The 24,124-nt window shown below is 42.0% G+C and overlaps 1 protein-coding gene across 1 annotated transcript; it reads left to right on the top strand.

Moving 5' to 3' along the window:
- The first annotated feature begins 952 nt into the window (after positions 1 to 952).
- LOC307004940 (uncharacterized protein) lies at positions 953 to 24,057 on the top strand. Its single transcript, XM_079624582.1, has 9 exons — positions 953 to 1,074; positions 3,376 to 3,427; positions 4,107 to 4,829; positions 4,912 to 4,946; positions 11,426 to 11,521; positions 11,645 to 11,804; positions 11,882 to 11,952; positions 12,046 to 12,141; positions 22,881 to 24,057. The coding sequence occupies exons 2-9, from the start codon at positions 3,376 to 3,378 to the stop codon at positions 23,130 to 23,132; spliced, it is 1,485 nt and encodes a 494-aa protein (XP_079480708.1). The 5' UTR covers positions 953 to 1,074; the 3' UTR covers positions 23,133 to 24,057.
- Positions 24,058 to 24,124: the final 67 nt, after the last annotated feature.

The raw sequence follows: 24,124 nt of genomic DNA, 5'->3' as shown, positions 1-24,124 counted from the left end.
ATTTGACCTCCAATGAAATTCTGGCAGTTTCAGAAATTTTGAAGCACAGTATACAGTGTGACTTCTCCTACAACAACCGTCAAATCAAACACCAATAGGAGCGCAAAACCTGACGACAACGACAAACCAGCAATTGCTCCACACACATCGTCTTCGTTTTTTCCCAATTTTCTTTTTAAGTAAAGCCATGATCAAAATAATGCTATATATGGCTTTTGTCTGCTAGCCACCATTTCTATCCCGCAGCTCACAGTCACTGAACGCGTCACGGATTGATGATTTCAAACTAGTGGAATACTGTTCCATCATTAATGAATAACTACACAGAAACAAATGAGTAATGCACTATTAACACACTAGTAACTAATAACTAACAAGAAACTCTGATAAACAAATTAGTAAGTAATAGCGCTCAGTTGAATGTGGTAGTTCACTATTAGCTAATCAGTAAAAAAAAAAATTTGTGTTAGACTTTTTAAATCAAATTTCATTTGAACTGTTTTTGCATTTCGATTTTTAACACTTTAAAATTAAATGTCAGTTTTGTAAAGGAATTCTTATGTAGGATATTTTTTATCTGTCAACAAAACTTATTTCAAGCGTTTAGACAACACCGTGTTTTTAAGATCCTGAAAAACAAATACGTATAGCCTAACATTTGACTGGTTCTGTATTATATTAACTACTATTTAAATAAGTTAAATTATTATTGTTAATATTATCAAAAGGCTATACAATCAATCAGACACGGTGCTTTTACAGAAGTTAAACCAGCCAGTCGAGATGTTGAATTCAAATTCTATTCTGTGCATAACTAATCATTTTATAGAGAGTTGAATGCATAATTTCAGTAATGACACACACCCCATCATCCCAGTATAAGCACACTGTCATCAGACCAATCCCATCAGTTTCCACTAATTAGGAAACCTTCCCTCTGATGTCATCGGGCTGGAGGAGCACATAGCAACAGAGAGAGAGGGGAAGGGGTAGAGATCATATTGGCACACTTAACTTCATCCACAGCTGTTAACAACTCCAGTCTAATTTGTGCTTTCCCACTGTACAGTGAAGGTAAGCAATATTTCCCGTAATATATGCCGTATTCAGATGTTGCTGAAGTGTAGATATAGTTTTGGATGCAGCTGCAGGTTTAGTTGGATCTGCTCTGGCTGGAGATGCAGGTGTTTTCATGAGTCTAGAATTTATCAAGACCCAACATGATGAATATGACGGATGATTCATATTACATGTGGATTAAGTTGAGAAATAGGTTGCACTTTATTTATTTAAAGTTTATTTTAGGTTCAGGGTTAGTGACTAGTTATTACCCAGTTATTGTAATAACTATAATAAGTACGTAGTATGTACATGGAGAAGAGGATAAATAAAGTGCTGCTGTGAATGTTGGCTGAGATTTCTTGCCTTTTTTATATATTTATGATTATTTTTATTCCTTCTATGTAAATCACTTTGAATCACCATTGTGTATATATGAAAGTGTGCTATATAAATAAACTTGCCTTGCCTTTGCAAGTAACAATATCAATCATTTGGGAAGTAGTTCAGCCACACTGTAAAAAAAAGATTTTTCAAAGTTGTAAATAAAAGATTATTCTAACCAATAATCTTTTATTTACAACTTTGAAAAATCTTTTTTTTACAGTGTGGCATAAGACAATTGTTAGTAAATCCCACAGCCAATTTTTTTGAGTGCATCTAATTTTTTTTATTATTATGCATTTCGCTGACACTGGTTACACTTTATTTTTGAAGGTGACGTAGTTACGTCGTACTTACTCGCGCATAAGTACTGAGTAATATTAATTAACTACATGTACTTACTATAGGTTAGGATTTAGTCTAGGGTTAGCTGCTTGTAATTATGCATAATTTACTGTTATTACTGTAAAGTACATGGAGTAACTTGTAACTACGTCACTTTAAAATAAAGTGTCACCGACATTTTTATCCAAAGCAACTTACAAAACAGCAACAAAAGCAATTTGTCAGAGCCCACAATATTGGAAATATACAATGCCAGGTTGCCATCTAGTTGTCTAGACAACTAGATGAGGAGAAAGAAGAGGAGAAATGCAGACAGATGTTCATAGTCATCCAAAATATGCCACTGTGGGATAGAACGAGAAAGTCATAATTTGGTGGAACCAATGTTTTCACACAAGACATGGTTTCCAGGGTAGTTTCCTGAAGGGGTTGTTCACTGTCTCACGGGGAACGGAGTAACAAGCCGTGCTTTGCACTTACACCCGGGGGATTCGCCCAGAACAAACAAGTTGTTAATTGTGTGAGGGCAAGCGGCCTCGATGCAAGGGAACATCTGTAACTGTGGACCCGTGTGTTTGGCAGAGACACTGAACCCTGGACTGCGATTCCTGTGATGTAACATTGAAAAGATACCACACACGAGATCTGTTTCAAACTCAACTATACGTGCGCCTGTGGAAACTGAATCAGTGCGCCTCTGTTTCAGCTAAACAAATGACATCTACAATCAAACCAACATTTATTCAGACACCCTCAGCATTTCTCACATTATCACAGTTTATCCTCTATAGTTAATGCTAGAAAATGGTAATAAAATATGACAAGAACTCAGAGTTATCAAATCAGTTGATACAGTATTTCACTGGTTTTGTCCGTCCTTCTGTTAGACTGTCTCATAAATAAATGATGTTGAATATCTGTTAAATTTAACTATACAATTGGATAATACCAGTTTAGCTCAACCAATGACCAAGCAATGCTTCATTGTGTTCAGTGTATGTGTAAAAAGAGCATTAGCAATTAAAGAAAAAACACTTCAGCAAAACATGGTCAGGTCAAAGTGTCTGAATCATTTTTGGTCCCAAAGTTGAATAAATGTTACTGGTAGTCACTGTATGAAGAATTTTTGGGTATAATATGTCACAGTTTACTTTATTTTGCAATCCTCACTTACATACATGAACTATAGTGTCCTGCACACACTAGTAAAAAAATATCCCAAAATGTATCTGGTGTCTTAATCATTTTTGGTTTGACTGTATAAGTAGAAATTGACATGGTCCATTGCAGATCAAAGCAGAACATCACGTGCCGAGGTCATGGCAGGTTAAGCATGTTCCGCACCGACAATTATCACAGGCCGCGTTTGCATAGCTCTCGGTGAAATTTATCTCCAACGTCATGGATGCAAACCACCATCGGTCATTTATTTATAGGCAAAGGGAATTCTCGCCATGCATTTCGTTGGTTGCTGGACTCAAACGAATTTGCTTTAATCTTCAAAAAACACCAACATCCAGAAACATAACAATGTTCTTGCTGTTTTGCATCATAACTAAATGACAAAAAAAAAATTCATGCCTTCAGATGGCGTTGGGAGAAATCGAGAAAAGCAAGAATGTGAGGTCTTCGAAAACAGGTTTGTTATTATACCATTTCATCATGTTATTGTATGTATATAGATATTTTATGTGATTTGATTTGTGGTTAATAAATGGTTTTATTTAACATGACAATGGAAATCAGTACTAAACACATTATTTATGAAGCTGGGGGTTTCTGTGTAAATTGTACATAAAACAAAAACAACTGCAAAAATGGCTTTAAGTATTATGTACTTACATCGAAAAATGAGTACAATGTACTTATTGTGTTCATGTTTTATTATAAAACACTTTTGCTGCTATTGAGGTGTGATACTGGTAAGGTTAGGGACAGGTGTGCTGGTATTTAAGGGTGGGTTAAGGTATAAGGGAAGGGTCAACAGTGTAATTACAAATTTAATTACATACATTAATCACAGCTGTAATTACAAGCAGGTGTTTTAAAAATATAAGTACAATGTAAAAACATGTATGTACACAATATGTCCATTATATCAAATTATTAATTTTAATGTAAGTGCATAGTACTTAAAGCCACTTAATATAAAGTGGGACCGATCATTTTATTAGAAATTCGTTCTGCTCGTACTTCTAGTGTGCATGTTTTTCAATGCATTTCTCGGCTGGACAAGTTACATTTAATCACATGCAAATCCAGTAAATGCTCAATAGTTGTCACGGATATTTTCTGTCCTTCATCTGTTTTTCCAACAGGCTTCCTACTTTTTCTATTATTGCAAATGAGTCTGCTTTCTAAAGTGTGGCCCGTAACAGACAACTCCACAACCGTACCAGACACCTCCACAACCATAACAGACACCTCCACAACCGTAACAGACACCTCCACAACCGTAACAGACCCCTCCACAACCGTAACAGACCCCTCCACAACCGTAACAGACCCCTCCACAACCGTAACAGACACCTCCACAACCGTACCGTCTTCCACAACCGTACCGTCTTCCACAACCGTACAAGATTCTTCCACAACTGTACAGTCTTCCACAACCGTACAAGATTCTTCCACAACTGTACCGTCTTCCACAACTGTACAGTCATCCACAACCGTGCCGTCCTCCACAACCGTACAGTCTTCCACAACTGTACCGTCTTCCACAACTGTACCGTCCTCCACAACTGTACCGTCTTCCACAACCATACCGTCCTCCACAACCATACCGTCCTCCACAACCGTACTGTCCTCCACAACTGTACAGTCTTCCACAACCGTACCGTCCTCCACAACCGTACAGTCTTCCACAACCGTACAGTCTTCCACAACCGTACCGACAGCAAAAGCAACATCAGAATCTACAACTCATTCAATGCCTCCCGGTAGCTCGAGCTCTTCCTCTTCAACAGGCCAGATGTCAACTATGAGCACTTCTTCTGTCAGTAACACTGTTTCCACAATGGGCAGTACTAATATGAACAAAGGTATTCTTTCTTTTCGTCATATTTACATTGTCTTTCGTGTGTGGTTACAATGTTTAACTTGTTTATTTGTCAATACTTTCAGATAATTCATCATCAGCAACAGGAAATTACTCTGCGGTGAGTGCAGGATATAGACTGCTTAAGATACACTTTATATTAAAGTGCCCATATTATGCTATTTTAATGGCTCCTACTTTTGTTTTTGAGTCTCCTACAACAGTATTACCGTATTTTCCGGACTATAAGTCTCTGTGGAGTATAAGTCGCATCAGTCAAAAAATGCGTTTTTCAAAAGATGTTTTGGGGGCTAGTGGTACCTTTAAACACCTGCCTGATGGTAGTAGCTTGAGGGAATGATGGAGGGGGTTAGAGGGGTCCTCTGTGATCAGGTTGGCTTTCCTGGTCACTGAGCGGCTTACAGGTCAGATAGGGTGGTGTGGGGGGAGCCAGGTATTTTGGCCGCGTGATTCACTATACCTGAAAGTCTTATTTTGTGTTTGATGGTGAGTTGATTGTACCAGGAAGAAATATTGAAAGTAAGAACTGATTCAATGAGGGAGCGGTATACCAAAGTTAACACGTCCTTGCTGATCTGAAAAGTTCTGCGTTTTCTGAGCAGGTGAAGATGTCGTTGTGCTTTTTTGTATATTCTGAGAAGGACAGGGAAGTGTTTATTTCTGTGCCCATATACCTGAATACCTGCACTTGTTCCACCGGCTGACCCTGGATGCTTAGTGGCAGGAATAGAGGAGATGCCTTGTCTTCGCCCCCACAGCATAGCTCCTTCATTTTTGTGATGTTGAGCTCCAAAGAGAGCTCAACAAAAGTTTGGGACGGATTATTTACTACCTGCTGGTAGCGAGTTAGGGCATCAATGTTAGACATGTGTGCAACCAAAGCAATGTCATCAGCATATTTAAAAAGTGGCATACCTTCACTGTTACACATGATGTTGTTGGTGTAAACAGAGAAGAGGATTGGGGATACAACACAGCTTTGGGGGAGTCTGGTATTTAAAATAAGCTTGGTTGATTTAACCCCATTAAAAGACACCAGTTGTGGTCTGTCCAGCAGAAAAAATTAAGTCCACAGGGTCAGTGTTGGGTGAACCCGAAGATCAGAAAGGTGATGTAAAAAAATTGTCAATACTCACAGTGTTAAAAGCTGAGGTAAAGTCCATGAAATAAAATCCTGGTGTGTGGATGGGCTGAGTCCAGGTTTTTAGTGACAGTGTCTACAAGTGTGAGGCTTGCATCCTCCACACCACGTCCGGCCCTGTAGGCAAACTGGAATGGGTCCAGCTTGTTTGACACCATGCCTGATAGGAGGTGGCAGACCACCCTCTCCATACATTTGCACAGATGTTAGTGCCACAGTTCTGTCGTCTTTTAGATCCTCAGCAGGTGCCTTTTGGGGGATTGGAATGATGGTGGATTCCCTCCACTGGTCAGGGACACAGCCAGAGTCCAGGAGATGTTGGAGAGGCCTAGTGAGAACGCCACTTAGCTGAGTGGAGCAATCTTTTACCACCCGGCCTCTAAGCCTGCCAGAGGCCTTGTGTGGGCTGACTCTGTGCAGTGGGGAGGTCACCAGCTGCTCGTCGATAAGGAGGGGTTGGAGGTTGGAGCTGGGGGCTGGGAGTTGGGGGGGCCCAGGTGGGTGTTGTACAGTCCCCATTGAAACGTGTGAAGAAGACGTATATTTGATTTACATTTATTCATTTAGCAGACGCTTTTATCCAAAGCGACTTACAAATGAGAACAATAGAAGCAATTCAACTAGCAGTAGGACAGCAGTATGTAAGTGCTATGACCCTTCGCAGTTCAATCCAACGTAGTACTTTTTTTCTTTTTTCTTTTTTTAGATAGAATAGAGGAGAAAGTGTTAGTATTACTGGATCAAGTGCTGCCGAAAAATATACGTCTTCAGCAGTTTCTTAAAGAAGGCTACGGACCCAGCAGCTCTGGCTGAGTTAGGTAGATCATTCCTCCAGCAGGGAACAGTCATGGTAAAGGTCCGAGAAAGAGATTTTGTGCCTCTTTGAGATGGCACCACAAGACGCCGCTCGCTTGCAGAGCGCAAGTTTCTGGATGGCACATAAGTCTGAAGTAATGAGTTCAGGTACAGGGGAGCAGAGCCAGTGGTTGTTCTGTAGGTAAACGTCAGTGACTTGAATTTGATGCGAGAGGCAATCGGCCACCAGTGCAATCTTGTGAGGATAGGAGTGACGTGTGCTCTTTTCGGCTCGTTGAAGACCGCTCTATTTCTCTGCAAGAGTTGGTTATGGGCAGGCAACCCCTGCCATGCTTCCCTCGCATTCCCAGAAGTGAACTTCTGCTCCACCTTGTTCTTATAATCAATCTTAGCCAGCTTGGCCTTTCTCCTAAACTCCTTCTCCAGTTCCCTCACCCTGTGTTTATCTCCTTCCAAAAAGGCCTTCTTCTTCTGGACCAGGCAAATTTTCATGTCCTTGTTAACCCAATTTTTTTTTTTTTTTGGCTGCACTGCAGTAGTTTTCTGCCGCAAACGTGGTGATGGTTCAAGAGAATCCGTGTATCTTTTGTTTTTTGATTTAATATTAAGAGTAGAAAAATGAGAAAATAGCTTGAGTATTAGATAGTAAAAATGAATAGGCTACATTTAATCTTTTTAAACAACCAGACTAACCAATGGCTCGACACAAACCGTACCAAGGAAGAGACCGGGCTTTCTTCTGTGTAGATATAAATTCACCTATGCTTTGCATCAGCTGGGTATGGCAGGGGCTGTCATAGCCTGCATGGTCGCCCAGGGGTGCGTTTCCCGAAAAGCATCGTTTGCCAACTATGGTCGCAAGTTCCGTCGTTATCAGCAGTTCAACGATTTGGTGTTTCCCGAAACCATTGTTCCAACGAACGTTCGCAAACAGCATCGCAAACTTGTGTGGTTGGAACGACAGCTCTCGAGCTGTGGTTAGAAGTATAGTTTCTTGTTTACATGAGATGTAGACTGAATAAATCCTTATCTTTAGCAAAATAAGCAAGCTGACATTCAGTACAACCCGTGTTATTTAATATAAATAATATATATAATATATAAGTGATTTTGTCTACACCTAAATACATTTCCAAGGACCCCCTATTAATAACAGTGATTAAGCCCAAATGTGGGTGGGGATAATGAACACAATAAGTTTATTTGTTTTTTGCCCAAATGGTCTGCACTCTATGTATTTTGTAATAATACAGCAACATTTTATAACTGACCGTATTTGGCAGAAAATAAGTCAGACCGGATCATGTTGAGAGAGAAATGCGCGCGCATCAAATCGCCGTAAAAGACGTATTTTATTATTAGCCTATTCAACAATCAAGAATGAAAAATAAGTAGCCATGTATAATAAAATAATATATAGGCTACATAGCCAATAAAAATAGCCTATAGTGTGCCCTTTATTACAAACAACATTTAGCCTATTTTAAACGCCAAGCCTAAATGTATTTTAATCGAAACGGTCGCGCATCTCTCATTCAGTCAAAAGTTTTCAAATTTGCAATGTAAAATTTGGATGCTCACTATTAATATAAAGAAGGCTTCATATTTCAGTCGAGGCCCAATATACACGTATCTAGGCTAAATCAGCGTCTTCACAGCAAGGGGAATGTTGGGAATAAGACTGTGCGGCACAGCTTGCCCTTTATATTGTACAACAGACCAATTAAATTAGGCAGAATAACTTTTTATATGTTTGGTTGACTGTGTTTTATTTTGATAATGAACAGTCTGCGATATGAAGCAATGGCAGAACTATGTTGTGTGAGTGCGCAATGCGCCTGCGCCATCACGTGGATTTGTCATATATATCACACACTAGGGGTGGAACGGTACACTTAAGTCACGGTCATCCGAAGATGCACGACTTCAAGCCGGATCTGGCCGAGCATGTCCATCTCACCGCACCGGCACCCAATTCTTGCGTCTAAATGAGTTGCTTACATTAACTAAATGAGCCCACAATAGCAGACATAAGCCCTTGAAATAAAAATAAATTGCCATGTTTTATAAAAAAAGGTTGACAAAACTAAATATTTTTTTTTAGAAATTATGTAAGATAACGTTAATTTAGTTGTAGGTTACGTTCTCATATCCATTTTTTCTTCTTCTAATGTCACAAGGAATAATCTGGTTTACTGCTTTGGACGATTCTTTTGTTGTGTGGTTTTGGTGTAGCCTACTAAAGTGTACTAAAATAAACATTCATGAGTGTACCTTACTACTTCTCACCGCTGATTCCTGAGGACAATTACACCGAGTCGCACCCTGTCTTTTCAAAGAATAGTACACCGGCGAGCGCGAAGTATAAATGCCTCGTGGGGAGGCGCGCGCGCGCAGTCAGCAGAGGCGCGCGCGCAGCGGAGGCTCGCAAACACGACAGTGCATTGCTTCTTTTTCCGTGCTTGACTTCGAGGTGTAACCTTTATTGTTGTTCGGTCAGAAACGGCGCCCAGTGACGGATTGTGTAGCAATATTGTTGTCCAGGTGGAAATCGGGAGAAATTCGGGAGAAAGGTCGGTCCGGGAGATTTTCGGGAGGGGCTTTGAAATTCGGGAGTCTCCCGGAAAAATCGGGAGGGTTGGCATGTATGCTTGAACCTCCACCACGTTTGCGGCAGAAAACTACTGCAGTGCAGCCAAAATGCTCTGTTCGACTTTTCTGAATGTGATCTGAATTTTCCGCAGTTTGAATTTAAGAAAACTGAATTTGAAGTTCTGAATTTCTTCTTCATCTTGAAAACTTGAATCTGTATTTTTTTAAACTGAATATTTGCAGTATAAGAATTCAGAACAAAAAATAGCTGTTTGAAAATACACGTCTATAAAATACAGCCATAAAAACATTTCAATTCGTTAAATTTCAAATCTTCAATATTCGTTTAAATAAATTAAATTCAGACATATTTAAAATACCAAATAAAATTAAAATTTGTTAGATTACACTTTTTGTAACTTAGATTACAAAAAATTCAAATCATTTTGTCATATTGTTAGCTCCATATTCAGATACAACGCGATTTGCGCTGGTAATCGTCACAGAACGCAGCCGCAAAAGTTGAAATATTTTGAACTTTGACCGCAGCGTGCGCGCAAGCACGTGCAGCGCTTTGGTAGACGCAGCCATAGTATCTATGGACGCAGCAACATAACGTCCCGCGTCCTGTCTGAAAGGCGCTTTAGAGTAACGTCATCTGCTTTCGCCAATCCGTCACAAGTTTCTCACTCACTCCAAACTTTCTTTCTGCTGCTCGATTACCGTTTTCGGCTGCATATTTTACTACCTGCAGTTTGTAATCTGCAGAGTAAGATTTTCTTTTGGGGGGCATTTTGTTTGTGTTCAGTCTTTCTCAATTGTCTTTAAGTTAATGTTTCAGTTAACAGTTTTCAGTAAATATTTTCAGGGGTAGGCTGTAGTACAGGAGCAGCAAAGAGCGCCCTCTCGCGGCTGTAGACGGTAATGTTTTCTCTTGGTTCATGTCAGTCAATATGAATTAATTTTGATATAGAAGTCGCACCTGACTATAAGTTGCAGGGGGAATTGGAAAAAAATATGAAAAAAGTGTGACTTATAGTCCGGAAAATACAGTACATGCATTCAAGGTAAAAAAAAACACTTGATTTTCTCATAATATCCACTGCAGCATCAGCTGTTTGCTCACAGTGTCTGAAACGCTCCGATAAAGATTCAGTCGCTCTAAACCCCGCCTCTCTGAGAGCTGCTCTGCTCTGATTGGTCAGATGGCCCAGTCTGCTGTGATTGGTCAGATGGCCCAGTCTGCTGTGATTTGTCAGGTGGCCCAGTCTGCTGTGATTGGTCAGATGGCCCAGTCTGCTGTGATTGGTCTGAAAGCAAACGCTCATTATCATATCTGAATCTCTGCTCTTGATTACAGTGATACGAACAGTAACGATGGCGTGGGTTTTACCGTATCAATCACATCAAAGTGGATTTGCTTTGTCAGCAGAAAACAGCGTCTTCTCGACATGAACATCATGAACCAAACTCTTCCTGTCTCAGATACACTACAGTGTTTGAGGACGGGGCTAAGAGACACTGTTCAGCCAGTCAAGACTATATACTGGAATTATGCAAATTAGTTACAAACCTACGTGGGTTCAGCAGAAGTGAGACTGGAATTACTGACGACTCGTTTTAGTTTAGAATCACTTCTTTCTTTTGGGAGAAAAACTCCCAAACTCCCAAAACGAATCTTTTACATTCACAAACAGCTTCTCTATTACACACTACATGAAAGGGAATATCCTAAAAAAAAACATAATAGGGGCACTTTAAGCGTATTTAACTAATGCATATTAACATTTTAATTAATCGTTTGATTCAGTGCAATTATTGTGAAAAACATTTTATTATTGTACTTATTTTTTTTAAATACCTGCCTGTAATTACATCTCAATTACACTGTTGACCATCCCTTTCCCCTTTACCCACCCTCAAACTTACCTATATAGCACCTAACCTGTCCTAGCCTTACCCGTATCCCTCCTCAATAGCAGCTTAAATGCATGTAAAACTTGAATTGTAACTTTGTTCCTCCCTAAAAGATGTCCTGTCCAGTATTTGATTGCACTACAGATTGTTACGTCCAGTTCATGAATGCCACGATGAAACCCTGCCCATCCAGCCATAATTTCTGTGAGGTCAGTCCACCATGCGGCAATCTCAGATGGGAACCTCCAGTGGAAATTAAATAATAATGCGAATCATGTGCTCATGAACTTGAAATAATTTAAAGAGTTACACCTTGCTCTGTTGTGCTTCAGATAATGACACAGAACACAAGCTACTCTGTCAAGTGCAGTGCCTCATGTGGTGTGTCCTGCGGGAACTCGACTGTCGGTAATTGCTCTTGGAAATGTTGCAACACAACCGGTTGCCTCAACGACACCCTGTTTGCCTTGACCAATTCACTCAGTACGACAGGTAACCTCAAACTCTGTCTTGTTATCTGAGATAAATGGTCGCATTTGAATATTGACTGTTTTATTACATGTCTTCAGTAGCTGCAACAACATCCACTACCACTACAACAACCACAAAGGCCACGGCTCCAGCCACCCAAGCAAGCAATGTAAGAACACACATGGCCATTTGTCACTGTAGGGCAAAAATAAACATTTTCTGCCAGTTTCTGACTTTTGCTTCATTTCTTTATTTCCAAAAGGGCAAGAAGTGTCATAGTATCAAGTGTGATGGGACAGCGTGTTACAAACCCATCACTACCAGCATGCTGTGTCCCGTTGGTCAGGATTACTGCATGGTACAAAAAAAATCTTCCTATTTATTTCATAATTTAATGTTTAATAAATGTCTTATTTAGGTTTAGACACCTTAAATCATCTGTTTCTTTTTAGTAGATTAGATTAAATGTTTCCCCACCCTCCTGTCTATTAGAGCTAATGGATGATAAGTTTAAATACAAAAGTTTTAATAATAATTGACAATAAACTGACAAAAATGTCATTTTTGTGCATTCATTGCATTTATATATTGGTCAATTGGAAAATCATGGTTTAAAACTGTTTTGTTTAGTTTGTCTAAAAGGAAATAACACTGATTATAATTGAATATCATTTTTGTTTTTAGTTTTATATTAAGTGAAAATTCTACTTTCATATTATATCTAATAGAATTTTTGTTTATGGTGAAATTAAGTTGTAAAAAATATTATTTTGACCTTATTCTTTTTCATTGTATTTGGTTTTTTTTATATATTTCTGTTTAAGTGTCATTTTTTTCTTCAGTTATTATTTATTTCCAATTAATAATTTTTTTGCTTAACCGGGGCTAGTGGATTAATATGTGAATGAAACACAGGCTTCTATTTGGAGACATGAAAGACGGGATGAATTCTCCTGTACGCAGGAGGGAGTTTGAGTCGGACTGTCACCGGACTAAGGACTTTGGTGACAGTGAACGGGCCGATGAATTTGGGCTAGCTAGCTTGTTACATACGGAGAAAAGAGGAATATTCTTGGACGAAAGCCAAACCTTTTGACCTACGACGTAAACGGGAGGCTTCGACCAGTGGCGATCAGCCTGAGCCGTAGTGCGCGCACCCACCTGGAGGAGAGTCTCACGGGCTCTGCTCCATGTGTTGCGGCCCCTCTGGACAAAGGCGTGAGTAGAGGGGACTGCGACTTCGGATTCCAGACTCGGAAAAATACGTGGCTGGTAGCCTAAGCTACACTCAAAAGTAGAGAGGCCCGTGGACGACACTGGTAACGAGTTATGTGCGTACTCAACCCATGAGAGTTGCTAACTCCAGGAGGAAGGATTCTTGGATACCAAACATGTCAACACTCTCTCTAAGTCTTGGTTGGCCCTCTCAGTTTGGCCATTGCTCTGGGGATGAAATCCGAAGACAGACTGACACTCGCCCCCAGTAATCTACAAAACTCCCTCCAAAATTTGGACACAAATTGGGGCCACCTCTCGGAAACCACGTCCATCGAGAGGCCATTTATGCGAAAGACGTGATCTACGACAGCCACCGCTGTCTCCTTGGCAGATGTTAATTTAAGCAAGGGGATAAAATGAGCCGCCTTCGAGAACCTTTACACTACGGTCAGAATGACCGTCTTGTGATGCGTCAACCAAACTGACGTGACGGATCAGGGGCTATCAGAATGGGAGCCGAAAACAAAGCTGCTCTTGAGGTTGGAAAATGCAACTTCGGCTGCACCAGACCACCTGAACGTCGTCCTGGTGGAGGTCAAGGCAGTCAAAGGAGTGGCTAGTTGGCTGAAATTGCGATTAAAACATTGGTAAAAATTGGTGAACTCCAGAAACCTTTGTAGGGCCTTAAGGGAATCTGGGTTTGGCCAATCCACCACAGCCTTAATCTGGATCCATTTGCACTCCCTCGGACGAAACGATGTAACCTAAGCAAGGAACAGACTGTGCATGAAAAGCGCATATCTCCACCTTGACAAACAGCCTCTGGAGCACTCTCCTGACGTGGAAAAACGAAGAAAACTATCAATATATCATCCAGGTAGACATATGAACTGGTCAATCATGTCTCTCAGCGCGTCATAAATGAGTGCTTGAAAAATCGGAGTTTGACAGGCCAAAAGGCATAACCAGATAGTGCCCCCGGGGGTCTTGAACGCAGTTTTCCACTTATCCCCCTCGCTTATGCGAACCAAATGATAATTGTTACACAGGTCCAATTTCGTGAAGACAAATGCTCCTTGCAACCGCTCGAAGACCGAAGACATCAACGACAAAGGATAAGTATTCTTTACAGTGATGTTGTTTAACCCTCTATAATCAAAACACGGTCGCAGCGAACCATCCTTCTTCTCCACGAAAAAGAACCCCGCCCCAGCAGGAGAAGAGGAAATTTACTTTTCCATGGTTTCCATTTCTGGAGCAGAAAGCAAGTATAACTTGCCCTTAGGCAGAGACGTACCTAGTAGTAGATTTATAGCACAGTCATAGGGACGATGCGGAGGAAGAGAAGCAGCCCAGGACTTACTGAACACTTCCTTCAGGTCAAGGTACTCCTCGGGCACGTTTCACAAATTCACAGACTCATCCTGCAACACAGAACAAGACACAGACGACACAAGACAAGAGGCATAGCTCTGATTCCTCCAGGCCGAGATGGAGCTGTGGCCCCAGTCAACCCTGGGATTGTGCTGCACCAACCAGGGATGACCTAGAACGATGGGGACCAGCAGAGAGTCCATGAGCATAAAAGACAGCTCCTCCGTGTGATTCCCTGATGTGAGGAGGGTTATGAGACCGGTGGTGAATGAAATGTCAGGAAGTTCTTGTCCGTTAAGTGCACTGACAGAAATCCTGTGAGTAAGGGGAATGACAGGGATCTGAAGGTTATGTGCTAATGCTTGGTCCATGAAATTACCTTCAGCTCCCAAATCCAACAAGGCCTGGCAATAGTGAAACTGGGTTGCCCATTGCAGTCTTACAGGGAAGAGAGTCGAAAATGGGGATTTCTCCACGGAAAGTCCGCCCAACATTAGCCTCAGCTCTACTGCCGGGCTTGATCTTTTACTGGGCAGTTCATCAGACCCTGCTCCACTGCAGTATAGGCAAAGTCCCTTCATTCTACGCCGTTCTCTCTCCTCCCAGGAAAGCAGAGATCTACCGACCTGCATGGATTTGTGATCCATTGCGGGGCTGACCGTATTGCTGACGCTGGACCTGGAATACTTGGGTTCTCGGAAACCAAAGTCCGGCGTGCTCGCTGCTCCCGTCGCTGTAGTCGTGTATCCACACGCGAAGTGAATTCAATAAGTCCGTCAAGATCCATGGGGAATTCCAGCGTGAAGTTTTCCTTCTGAATACGGTCAGCCAACCCATGCAGGAACATGTCCCACTGCGCCTCCTCATTCCATTTGCACTCTGCTGCCAATGTCCGAAATTCGATGGAATAGTCAGAGACGGGTCTGTTATCCAGACGAAGATCGGCGAGAAGGCGGGCTGCCTCGCGTTCTGCTACCGCGTGATCAAAGACCCACCTCATCTCCTCAGAGAGTGCTTGGAACAAGGAACAGAACGGATGTTGGTTCTCCCACACCGTCGTTCCCCACTGAGCCGCGTGCCCAGGCAGTAACGTCATAACCAATGCCACCTTAGACTGTTTCCGTTAGTTGAACTGCTCTCTTAGATCGGACACACTAGCTGAATCCATTGATGGTCAGAGATTTCTGTCAGGGTCAATTTCACACAGTAGCGAGTGTGAAAATAAGATTTTAAGAGTAGATGATGTGGGTCTGATAAATAGAGGTACCCGGGAACAGTCTCTCTTGGCAGTGCAGGGACGCGAATGGGCAACCCAATCCTCTGTGGAAAACAAGGAAGAGCGACCAGGAAGATAGAACCCGTAATCCAGACACGAAACGCAGGGACCACAAAGACAGCCAGGACCAGGACGCGAACACCGGGAACTCCAAACGATCTGACAAACACAAGGCGGATGGGACATTAAATAGCAGAGCAGATCAGCGGCAATCAGCAGCCACACACACAGGGAGAGAGAATGAGTCAGTGAATTCATGAACCGTGACAAACACATCATGAGCACAACACATTATTGACGATCGCCACAGGAAAGAGCAAACAGGAACGTGACAAGGCAGCCAAAGGCGGATGTCCCTGGTGGAAAGCCAGACCTTCTGCTCAGGTTGGTATGCAGGTGTCTTGGATCTTCTGGTGTCTGTCTGGTTCTTATGCTGTCGGACTGCGCATTGCAGATGGACGTGAGCTCCCAGACCCTCTCCCTCTCCTTAAACCAGTGGTCGACAGCTGCAACCTCCAATGGCTCACCTGACCAAGTGACCATGTTAAACTCAATAAAAAAACCTAATGCACCAAATGCAGTAGGTAGTCCCCTCATTGGGACAAGGTTGCAGGCCTTAGAGAATAGATCTACTACAATTAGAATGTATGTGAAGAACCCATACTGATGTTGATGAAATCTACTCCCAGGTTTAGAAGCTTTTCCTCCAGTAGATATCTGGGAGATTTAGAGATGGCACAAATGGGACATCCTTGTACCAACCAATGAACTTTCTGAGACATAATTCTCCACCAGAAGCGATTGCGGAGGAGTGAAAAGATTTGCTGAATGCCTGAGTGACCAAAGCCAGAGGAGCAGTGACCTGAGTCCATGAGGGAAAGGTGGAGAGAGAATGACACATAGAGCTTTCCCTCAGGAACTCACAGCGGAGCAAGTTCAGACTGAGTGGCCTTGGCGATTTGATCCTCAAGGGACCATTGGATAGGGCCTGATACGGATGATTATGGGAGGAGGGAGGATGTTCTCGGGAGGGACCGTCGGAGAGTCTGGAGAATGCAAATGAGAGAGAGAGAGAGAGAGAGAGAGAGAGAGAGAGAGAGAGAGAGAGAGAGAGAGAGAGAATCTTTGATCAGATCTGTAGAATACTGTAAAGTTCAATCTGGTAAAGAATAATGGCCAAACCTGACGAGGATTCGGAAGTTGTGCTTCAAGTAGGTACTCCAGGTTGTGGTAATTACCTCAAAGGGGTACTTCGCTCCCACCAACCAATGGTGCCACTCAACTAGTTTGTTGGTCAATAGCTCCCAGTTAGCAATGCCATATCTTTGCTCTGCTGGGCACAGTTTCTTGGAAAAGTAGGCACATGGATGGAGTTTTACTGAGACGAAACCACACCTACTCCAGAGGTTGATGCTCTGTGTCAGGGTGGACGAGCGTAAGTGTGGTGATGAATGCTTCCTTCAGCCATTGGAAGGTGGTTGTGGCTGCTGCTGTCCAGAATAGAGGCTTGGGAAGTTGATGGAGAGGCAATTTTGCTTAAGTTGGAGATGAAGCTTCTGTAGAAGTTGGTGAATCCGATGAAGCGTTGTAGTTCTTTTACTGTGGAGGGAATGGGCCAATTTCTAACCTCGCCTGGTATGTTTTTCCGAAGCTTTTGGAGGACCTGCTTAACGTGGAGATGATGGTCAATCTCATTCCGGGAGTTGATCAGGATGTCATTGATGAAGATCTTCACGAAACGATGGAGGTACTCCCGGAACACTTCAATCATAAATCCCTGGAATACAGAGGGTGAGCTGACTAGCCCGTACAGCATTAACTGGTACGCATTACTCGTAGTGCCCAGTGGGTTTTATTATCCGGATGAGGTTGTACGCATTACGCAGGTCCAGCTTGGTGAAGATCTTGGACCCTCTAAGATTCTAGAGGGTTGCAAGAACCAGGGAAAGAGAGCATCGGTACATGATGGTGAGTTGGTGGCAGGGGAGGTAGAAGGGCAGATGTAGCCCTAGCAAATAGCCTCTTCTACATACTCCTCCATGGCTTCTGTTCGATGGAAAGCGGATAGATTCTACCTTTGGGCAAAGGTGCACCCGGCTGTTGATCGAAGATCAGTCCCGTGATCGGTGAGGTGCTAGTTTAGCATCCTGGAACGTCTGATACTCGGCTAGAATGGCTATCTTACTCTCACTTAAAGGGTTCTCCACCGTGGTGCCATTGAGAGGTACGGTGTGTGCACCCACAGAGGTTTTAGGGACTTCTTGGGAAGCTGAAGGCCGTCAAGGAAGTATTTCTCACTCGAGGCCAAATCTTAAGCCAAGTGCGTCACAGTTGAGCCCTCTAGAACCAGCAGTGAGATCTCCTCTACATGAGTACATCCGATGTGGAGAGTGAGGGTAGGGGTATGGTGAGTGATGATGCCTCGACCAAGGGGCAGGGGATTTCTGGATGTTGAGTTTACGGAGGAGTTGTTCAGAGATTAAGTCATGGAGTCAACAAGGGCCTTGACTGTAATGGAAAGGTGAGCACTGGTCACCGTAACAGTGGAATTAAGTGGGACAGTGATAATTGGTAGCGATTGGATAACACTCACCACTGGACAAGGAGGTTGCAAGGTTACATTCAGATAGGAGGTGGCTTCCAGATCTACAGTATAGACACAAGTGATTTAGTGATATGCATTGCAATGGTGTGATTGGCGATATGGTGAGAGATGAAGCAAGTTTGTCTACTGTTCCTGTAGGGCAGTTTGTGTGGCTTGGCAGCGGGATTGCAGGGCTGATGCACAGACCCCATTTACACTGCATGGTTCAAGTGACCCAATTCCGATTTTTTCCTCTCTTGTGGCACAGATCGGATATGACCGGCGAATGTGTAAGCAGGAAAAAAGCACATGGATTCCGATATTCTATCCGATAATCAGTTTCAGGCCTCACTCATATGTGGAAATAAATCAGATATGAATCGGATACGTGCATTTGCGTCTGCCATGTAAGCAGACAAGTCGGATATTCCCCAGTAAATGCAAATCGTACGTCATTAAAAAGGGGATGTCAACTCAGATGGACAACAACTGTGATCGACTTATCAATGGCGCGATGGAGGACGAAGGCTCAACACAGTGGAGTTTTTCTCCGCCTTACGAGACCAATGTGTTGCTGACCTTTGAAAATGGTGCGGAAAGTAAAACACCGGATAATTAGAGATGTGCGGATGAGCTCCAACGTCACCCAAATCCGCAGCCATAAACAAATCATCCAATAATTTTCTCTGATTTAAGTATCCGCACCCATTGGTCAAATTACTATTATTCTTATGTGTTGTAACGTGTGAGGATAAATTGATTATCATCACCTTCAACGGCGGACTCGGTGACGGTTGATGCGCGCATTTCTGGTATAATACACTGATGAATGAGCGCTGCTTTTAAATGAACATTGCTTTAAAACAAAATTTATTTGACAGAATTTCATTTTCTTATATGAAAATATATACTGACATAAACAGGCTTTACTCCCTTGAAACTTAAACTGGAATGGAACATGCTCATATTTTAGAGAATGTAGTTAATATTTTTGTTAATAATGATTTATCACAGGGGTGCCCAATCCTGCTCCTGCCGATCGACTGTCCTGCACAGTTAGGCCCCGTTTACACGTACATGGTTATTTTGAAAAACGGAGACATTTCCCTTCGGTTGTGCCCCTCGTTTACACGCAAACGGAGAATTATCCTCTGAAAACGATTCTTTCTAAAAACTCCGGCCAGAGTGGAGATTTTGGAAAACTCCGTTTTCACGTTTGCATGTAAACTGAGAAAAACGGGGTTTTAGGCAGTCGACGTCACCGGATGCGACAGAATTTGCACTGCGTCAAAAGTGCGACCTATATTTTCGGGATTCTGATTGGCTAACGTGGGCTTGAGCTTCTCGTTACACTGCCATCTATAGGTTTGGCATGCTCTTGACGGCATATACACGGGTTCGTGTAAACGAACACTTTTCTGAAAACGGAGAGGGGTGAAATGTCCGTTTATGAAAATAACCGGCCACGTGTAAACGTAGCCTTAATCTCCAACCCTAATCAAACACACCTGCCTTTAATTTTCAAGTGATCCTGAAGACCTTAATTGGTTGCTTCAGGTGTGTTTGATTAGGGTTGGAGATGAACTGTGCAGGACAGTCGATCGGCAGGAGCAGGATTGGGAACCCCTGATTTATCATATCCACCCGCGACCCATTCGAATTTAATCAGAATGTTTTTTTTATTACTTAACATATCACGCTGTTTTATTCAATTTTCCGGGTCAGAATGTCCACATTGGGTTGTTTCGGCAGTGTATAGTGTAAATGCAAATATTGGATACGGGTCACTTTTAAAAGATGATGTAAGCGGGTCGTCAAAAAAATTGGATATAGTCAGCAAATCGGAATTGGGCTTCAAGGCCTGCAGTGTAAATGCAGCCATAATGATCCGTGAATGGAGCATTGAACAAGGTTTTCTAATCCCATGGAGTCATCATACACAGCGAGCTAGAGATGCAAAGATGGTTCCAATCCCTGGTGATAAGCAGTTATGAGGGGAACTTTGTTCCAGTTACTCGCAGCGGCCAATGTGTGGAACTTAAGGAGAGGATGACAGACAGACAAAGATACCCTCGGTTCGAGGTGAATCGGCAACAACTGGTAAGTCATTCAGGTAAGTCCTTTACTAGGTAGTTACAGACGAGACCAGACAACTGAGTGTGGGGAAGTGGTGCTTAAGTATAGTTCTGGATAATGGTTAAACGGTGACAGCTGAGCATTATTAGAAGTCCAGTGATTGTGAACGGATGGTTGAAGGATCTGGCGAGCTTGTGGCAGAGTGGCAAAATTTCAAATTTACGTTGCGTTTTACTAAGTTTCATTTTATTTAAACTAATATTTATATTTAATTTTATTTGAGCTTTATTTCAATTAACACCAATGTTTTTAATAGTTTTAGTTAATGGTAATAACCCTGTTATAACCATAAATATAATTTGAGAATCACTAATAAATTCGGCTGTTCTTTGGTTCAAAGAATATTTTTTTCAGTGTAGGGAAGCCCACAGAACAGATGTAACAATAATGACATACGGAAACAACACCGTTGGAATCGTTTTTCCAGCTGATGAACGATTAAAAACATTTTCAGCCAATCAGAATCCACCTGACATTAAAAAGCTTGAACATTTAAAGCTGTGCGACGTTGTCTTCCCCTCTAAGAGTCTGTCCATATGATGAGGCTGATAAAATAAGTGGGGGCTCGTCCAGGATAATATTTCCACCATATTCTGAAATGGTTTTGTGTGGTGAATGTCATTAAAGCAACACCAAGGAACTTTTCCTCTGCGGGTTGGAAGCGGAATTGTCCATTACCGCTGTCGTAAATAATTTAGCCAACTGTCGAATGCACGCTCGCTGTTTGTCCTGCCCCGGCATTGGAATGAACGATGTCCACAGACAAGCTAGAGTATGTTGCATGATTTCATGAAAGTATTGCGACATCATAAACGAAGAAAAACAAAATAATGACTATTGTACCGCTTGACGTAAAGCAAGTCAAATTTGTAGTTTTCTTATGTCTCATTGGAACTACAGAAACGCGACCCGATCTGGCAATCTTACATAGTGTGGTTATAGCAGATAAAGGACCGTAAAGCAGAGGCATAAGTGCCTTTCACACTGTTACGACTTGATGAACCACTGAAACGATTTTGGAAACATTATTTTAAGGTAAAAAAATCTTCCTTAGTGTGCTTTAAGGTCTTAAAGGAGAACTCCGGCGCAAAATGAACCTTTGGTCTAATTACACATTGTTACCTAGTCAACTGTAATCTGAGATTTGTTTTCATGATTATCAAATGTAAATAGTTTTATCTCTAAAAACAGTTTAGCCTATAACGCTAGTATAACGCTAGTATATAGGGCATAGAGTCATGACAAATAAAAATCGCTTGTTAATACCACTAACAAGGCTCAAAATAGCCCCACACTAACACGGCAGCGTAATGAGGGTCCCTACCTTCAAACCGAAGCATTGAGAAATTTGTCAGTGTCCAGACAGTTTAATAAGAAGATATTTTATACATACAGTCAACTTCACGTATACAGACAGAAGCCATCTTTGAAAAACAGTCTCTACCAGTCGATCTACGAACGCCGATCCAAGTGCGCTGAACTGTCTAGAATCTCACATGTCACAATATTCCTCATTTAAATAATTCATACGCAGAATAAAGGGGCGGGGCCTGGTTGAGTTAGTTAGTAGTGTGTGGAAACTGCCGGTCATGGAACTAAACAGAGCGTTACTGACAGACTGGGAAGAGAGGGAAATAATCAACATTCAGTCATTAGAAACCTGTTGTACTAGAGCCCAAAAACAACATCAAGGCTTTGTAAAAGGCATAACTGTACGTTCACACCGCCGGTGGCGAGAGCGTCAAATTGGCCGGAAGCCATTCATTTTCAATGAGAGCCGGCGGCGACCTCCGGCGAGGGTGGCGCGGCGCGTCTTGGACGGCGAGAGCGGCGAGAAGAGTTGAAATCAAGTCAACTTTATGGTAATAAGCTATAACGCGGTTTGGCGGCAACCAATCGGAATGTAGAAGTTATCCGCTTGAGAGGATGCCAGAGAACACAATACTGTAAACTTTGGTTCCGACCACATTAGTTCCTAAGCAAAATGGAGGAAAAGTGAATTATTTCTGTTGCGGGTTTCCGGTTATTGTACGACGTGTCCCTGTTTACATACAGGGACATTAATAAAAAGAACGACGAATGGAAAAAGGTGTCTGACATGGTTGGTGTTTTGTTACTTTCACATTTAAAATATTTTAATAGGTTAACTTATACCCTACGTGTGGCCAGTATGCACAAAATAGGATACTGATTTATGTTCAGTTCTTATTTGCTTTGCGGCTCCTTTAAATACATTTTTTTTTTAAATCACGCATTCTAAAATCTACGTCAGAGCGCAAGAGAGTCCCCGAATCTCACGGCGTCGATGGCAGGGCGGCGAGAGCGAATTTTGCCGCTCTCGCCGGCGGCGGTGTGAACGTACAGTATAGGTTCCCTTTAACAGACAGTAAATGGGGTCAATTTTCATTTCATGTTGACTTTAAACCATGTGATATTCAGTTAAACGATCCGCTCTGAAACGAAATGCTCATGTTTAATCGAAACATAATCATTGTCTAATTTTGTTTAGCTAAAAAAGACAACAACTGGCACCATAGAGAGCTGGCATGCAGGTTGCAGTGAGGATTGCAGAAAGATGGCGGTTTGTTCAACCTCCGTCACCACCTGCTACTTGGAGTGCTGCAATGCCACCTCGACCGCCTCGTGCCTCAAACTGACCGGTGACGTGAACATGCCCAGCTCCGCCAGCAGGGGTCCTCACTCTCCCGCGCTGCTGATCGCCTCTCTGCTGCTCTTCTGGATACTGAGAGTCTTCACTTGAGTGCAACAAAGTCACATTTACAGGCAATCCCAGAAAGCGCAGGAAGTGTATGTTTGTTTTAAAGCTGTTTGTACTTCTTTTACTGTCCCTTTTATATTATTTGTCATATAAGCATGAAGATGTGTGTGTGTCTGTGTCTCTACAAGATCCATGTGAAAAGCAGAATGTGCGCATGTGTATATATGTGTATAGATGCCAAATAAGCTTTACCGTGGGCATCCATAGAGAGTTCTGTCAAGTGGGAGTGTGCCTGTTGTTGATTCTTTATTTCACTGAAATCATCCACCAAGGAATATATATAACACTGAAGCAACAAATATGAGGTTAGCTCACTGAGTTACTGAGTTGTGTATCCGTTATTAATTCTTGCTCTTTTTTGGCATTAAAATTCAACAAACTCCGTACAAAAAAACGGAGATTGTTAAACTTAAGCTTTTCCATTAAGTTTAAGGGCATTTCCTTCGACCCTACACTACATACAACACATACTTCTGCCTTACAGTGCATACTACACTACATACAACACATACTACACTGTGGATAATACAACATACAGTACTACCCTATTACAGTACATACTACACTACATACTACACTATTACAGTACACACTACACTGCATACTGACACTACATACTACACTATTACAGTACACACTACACTGCATACTACACTATTACACTACATACTACACTATTACAGACACTACACTGCATACTGACACTACATACTACACTATTACACTACATACTACACTATTACACTACATACTACACTATTACAGTACACACTACACTGCATACTACACTATTACAGTACATACACTACATACTACACTATTAAACTACATACTACACTATTACAGTGCATACTACACTACATACTATAATATTACACTACATACTACACTATTACAGTACACACTACACTGCATACTACACTATTACAGTACACACTACACTGCATACTACACTATTACAGTACATACTTACA

This window comes from Phoxinus phoxinus, assembly GCF_949152265.1.
Source record: "Phoxinus phoxinus genome assembly, chromosome: 10".
In the NCBI taxonomy this organism is placed as follows: Eukaryota; Metazoa; Chordata; class Actinopteri; order Cypriniformes; family Leuciscidae; genus Phoxinus; species Phoxinus phoxinus.
The sequence above is the reverse complement of the archived record's forward strand: the minus strand, read 5'-3'. Positions and strand labels throughout refer to the sequence as shown.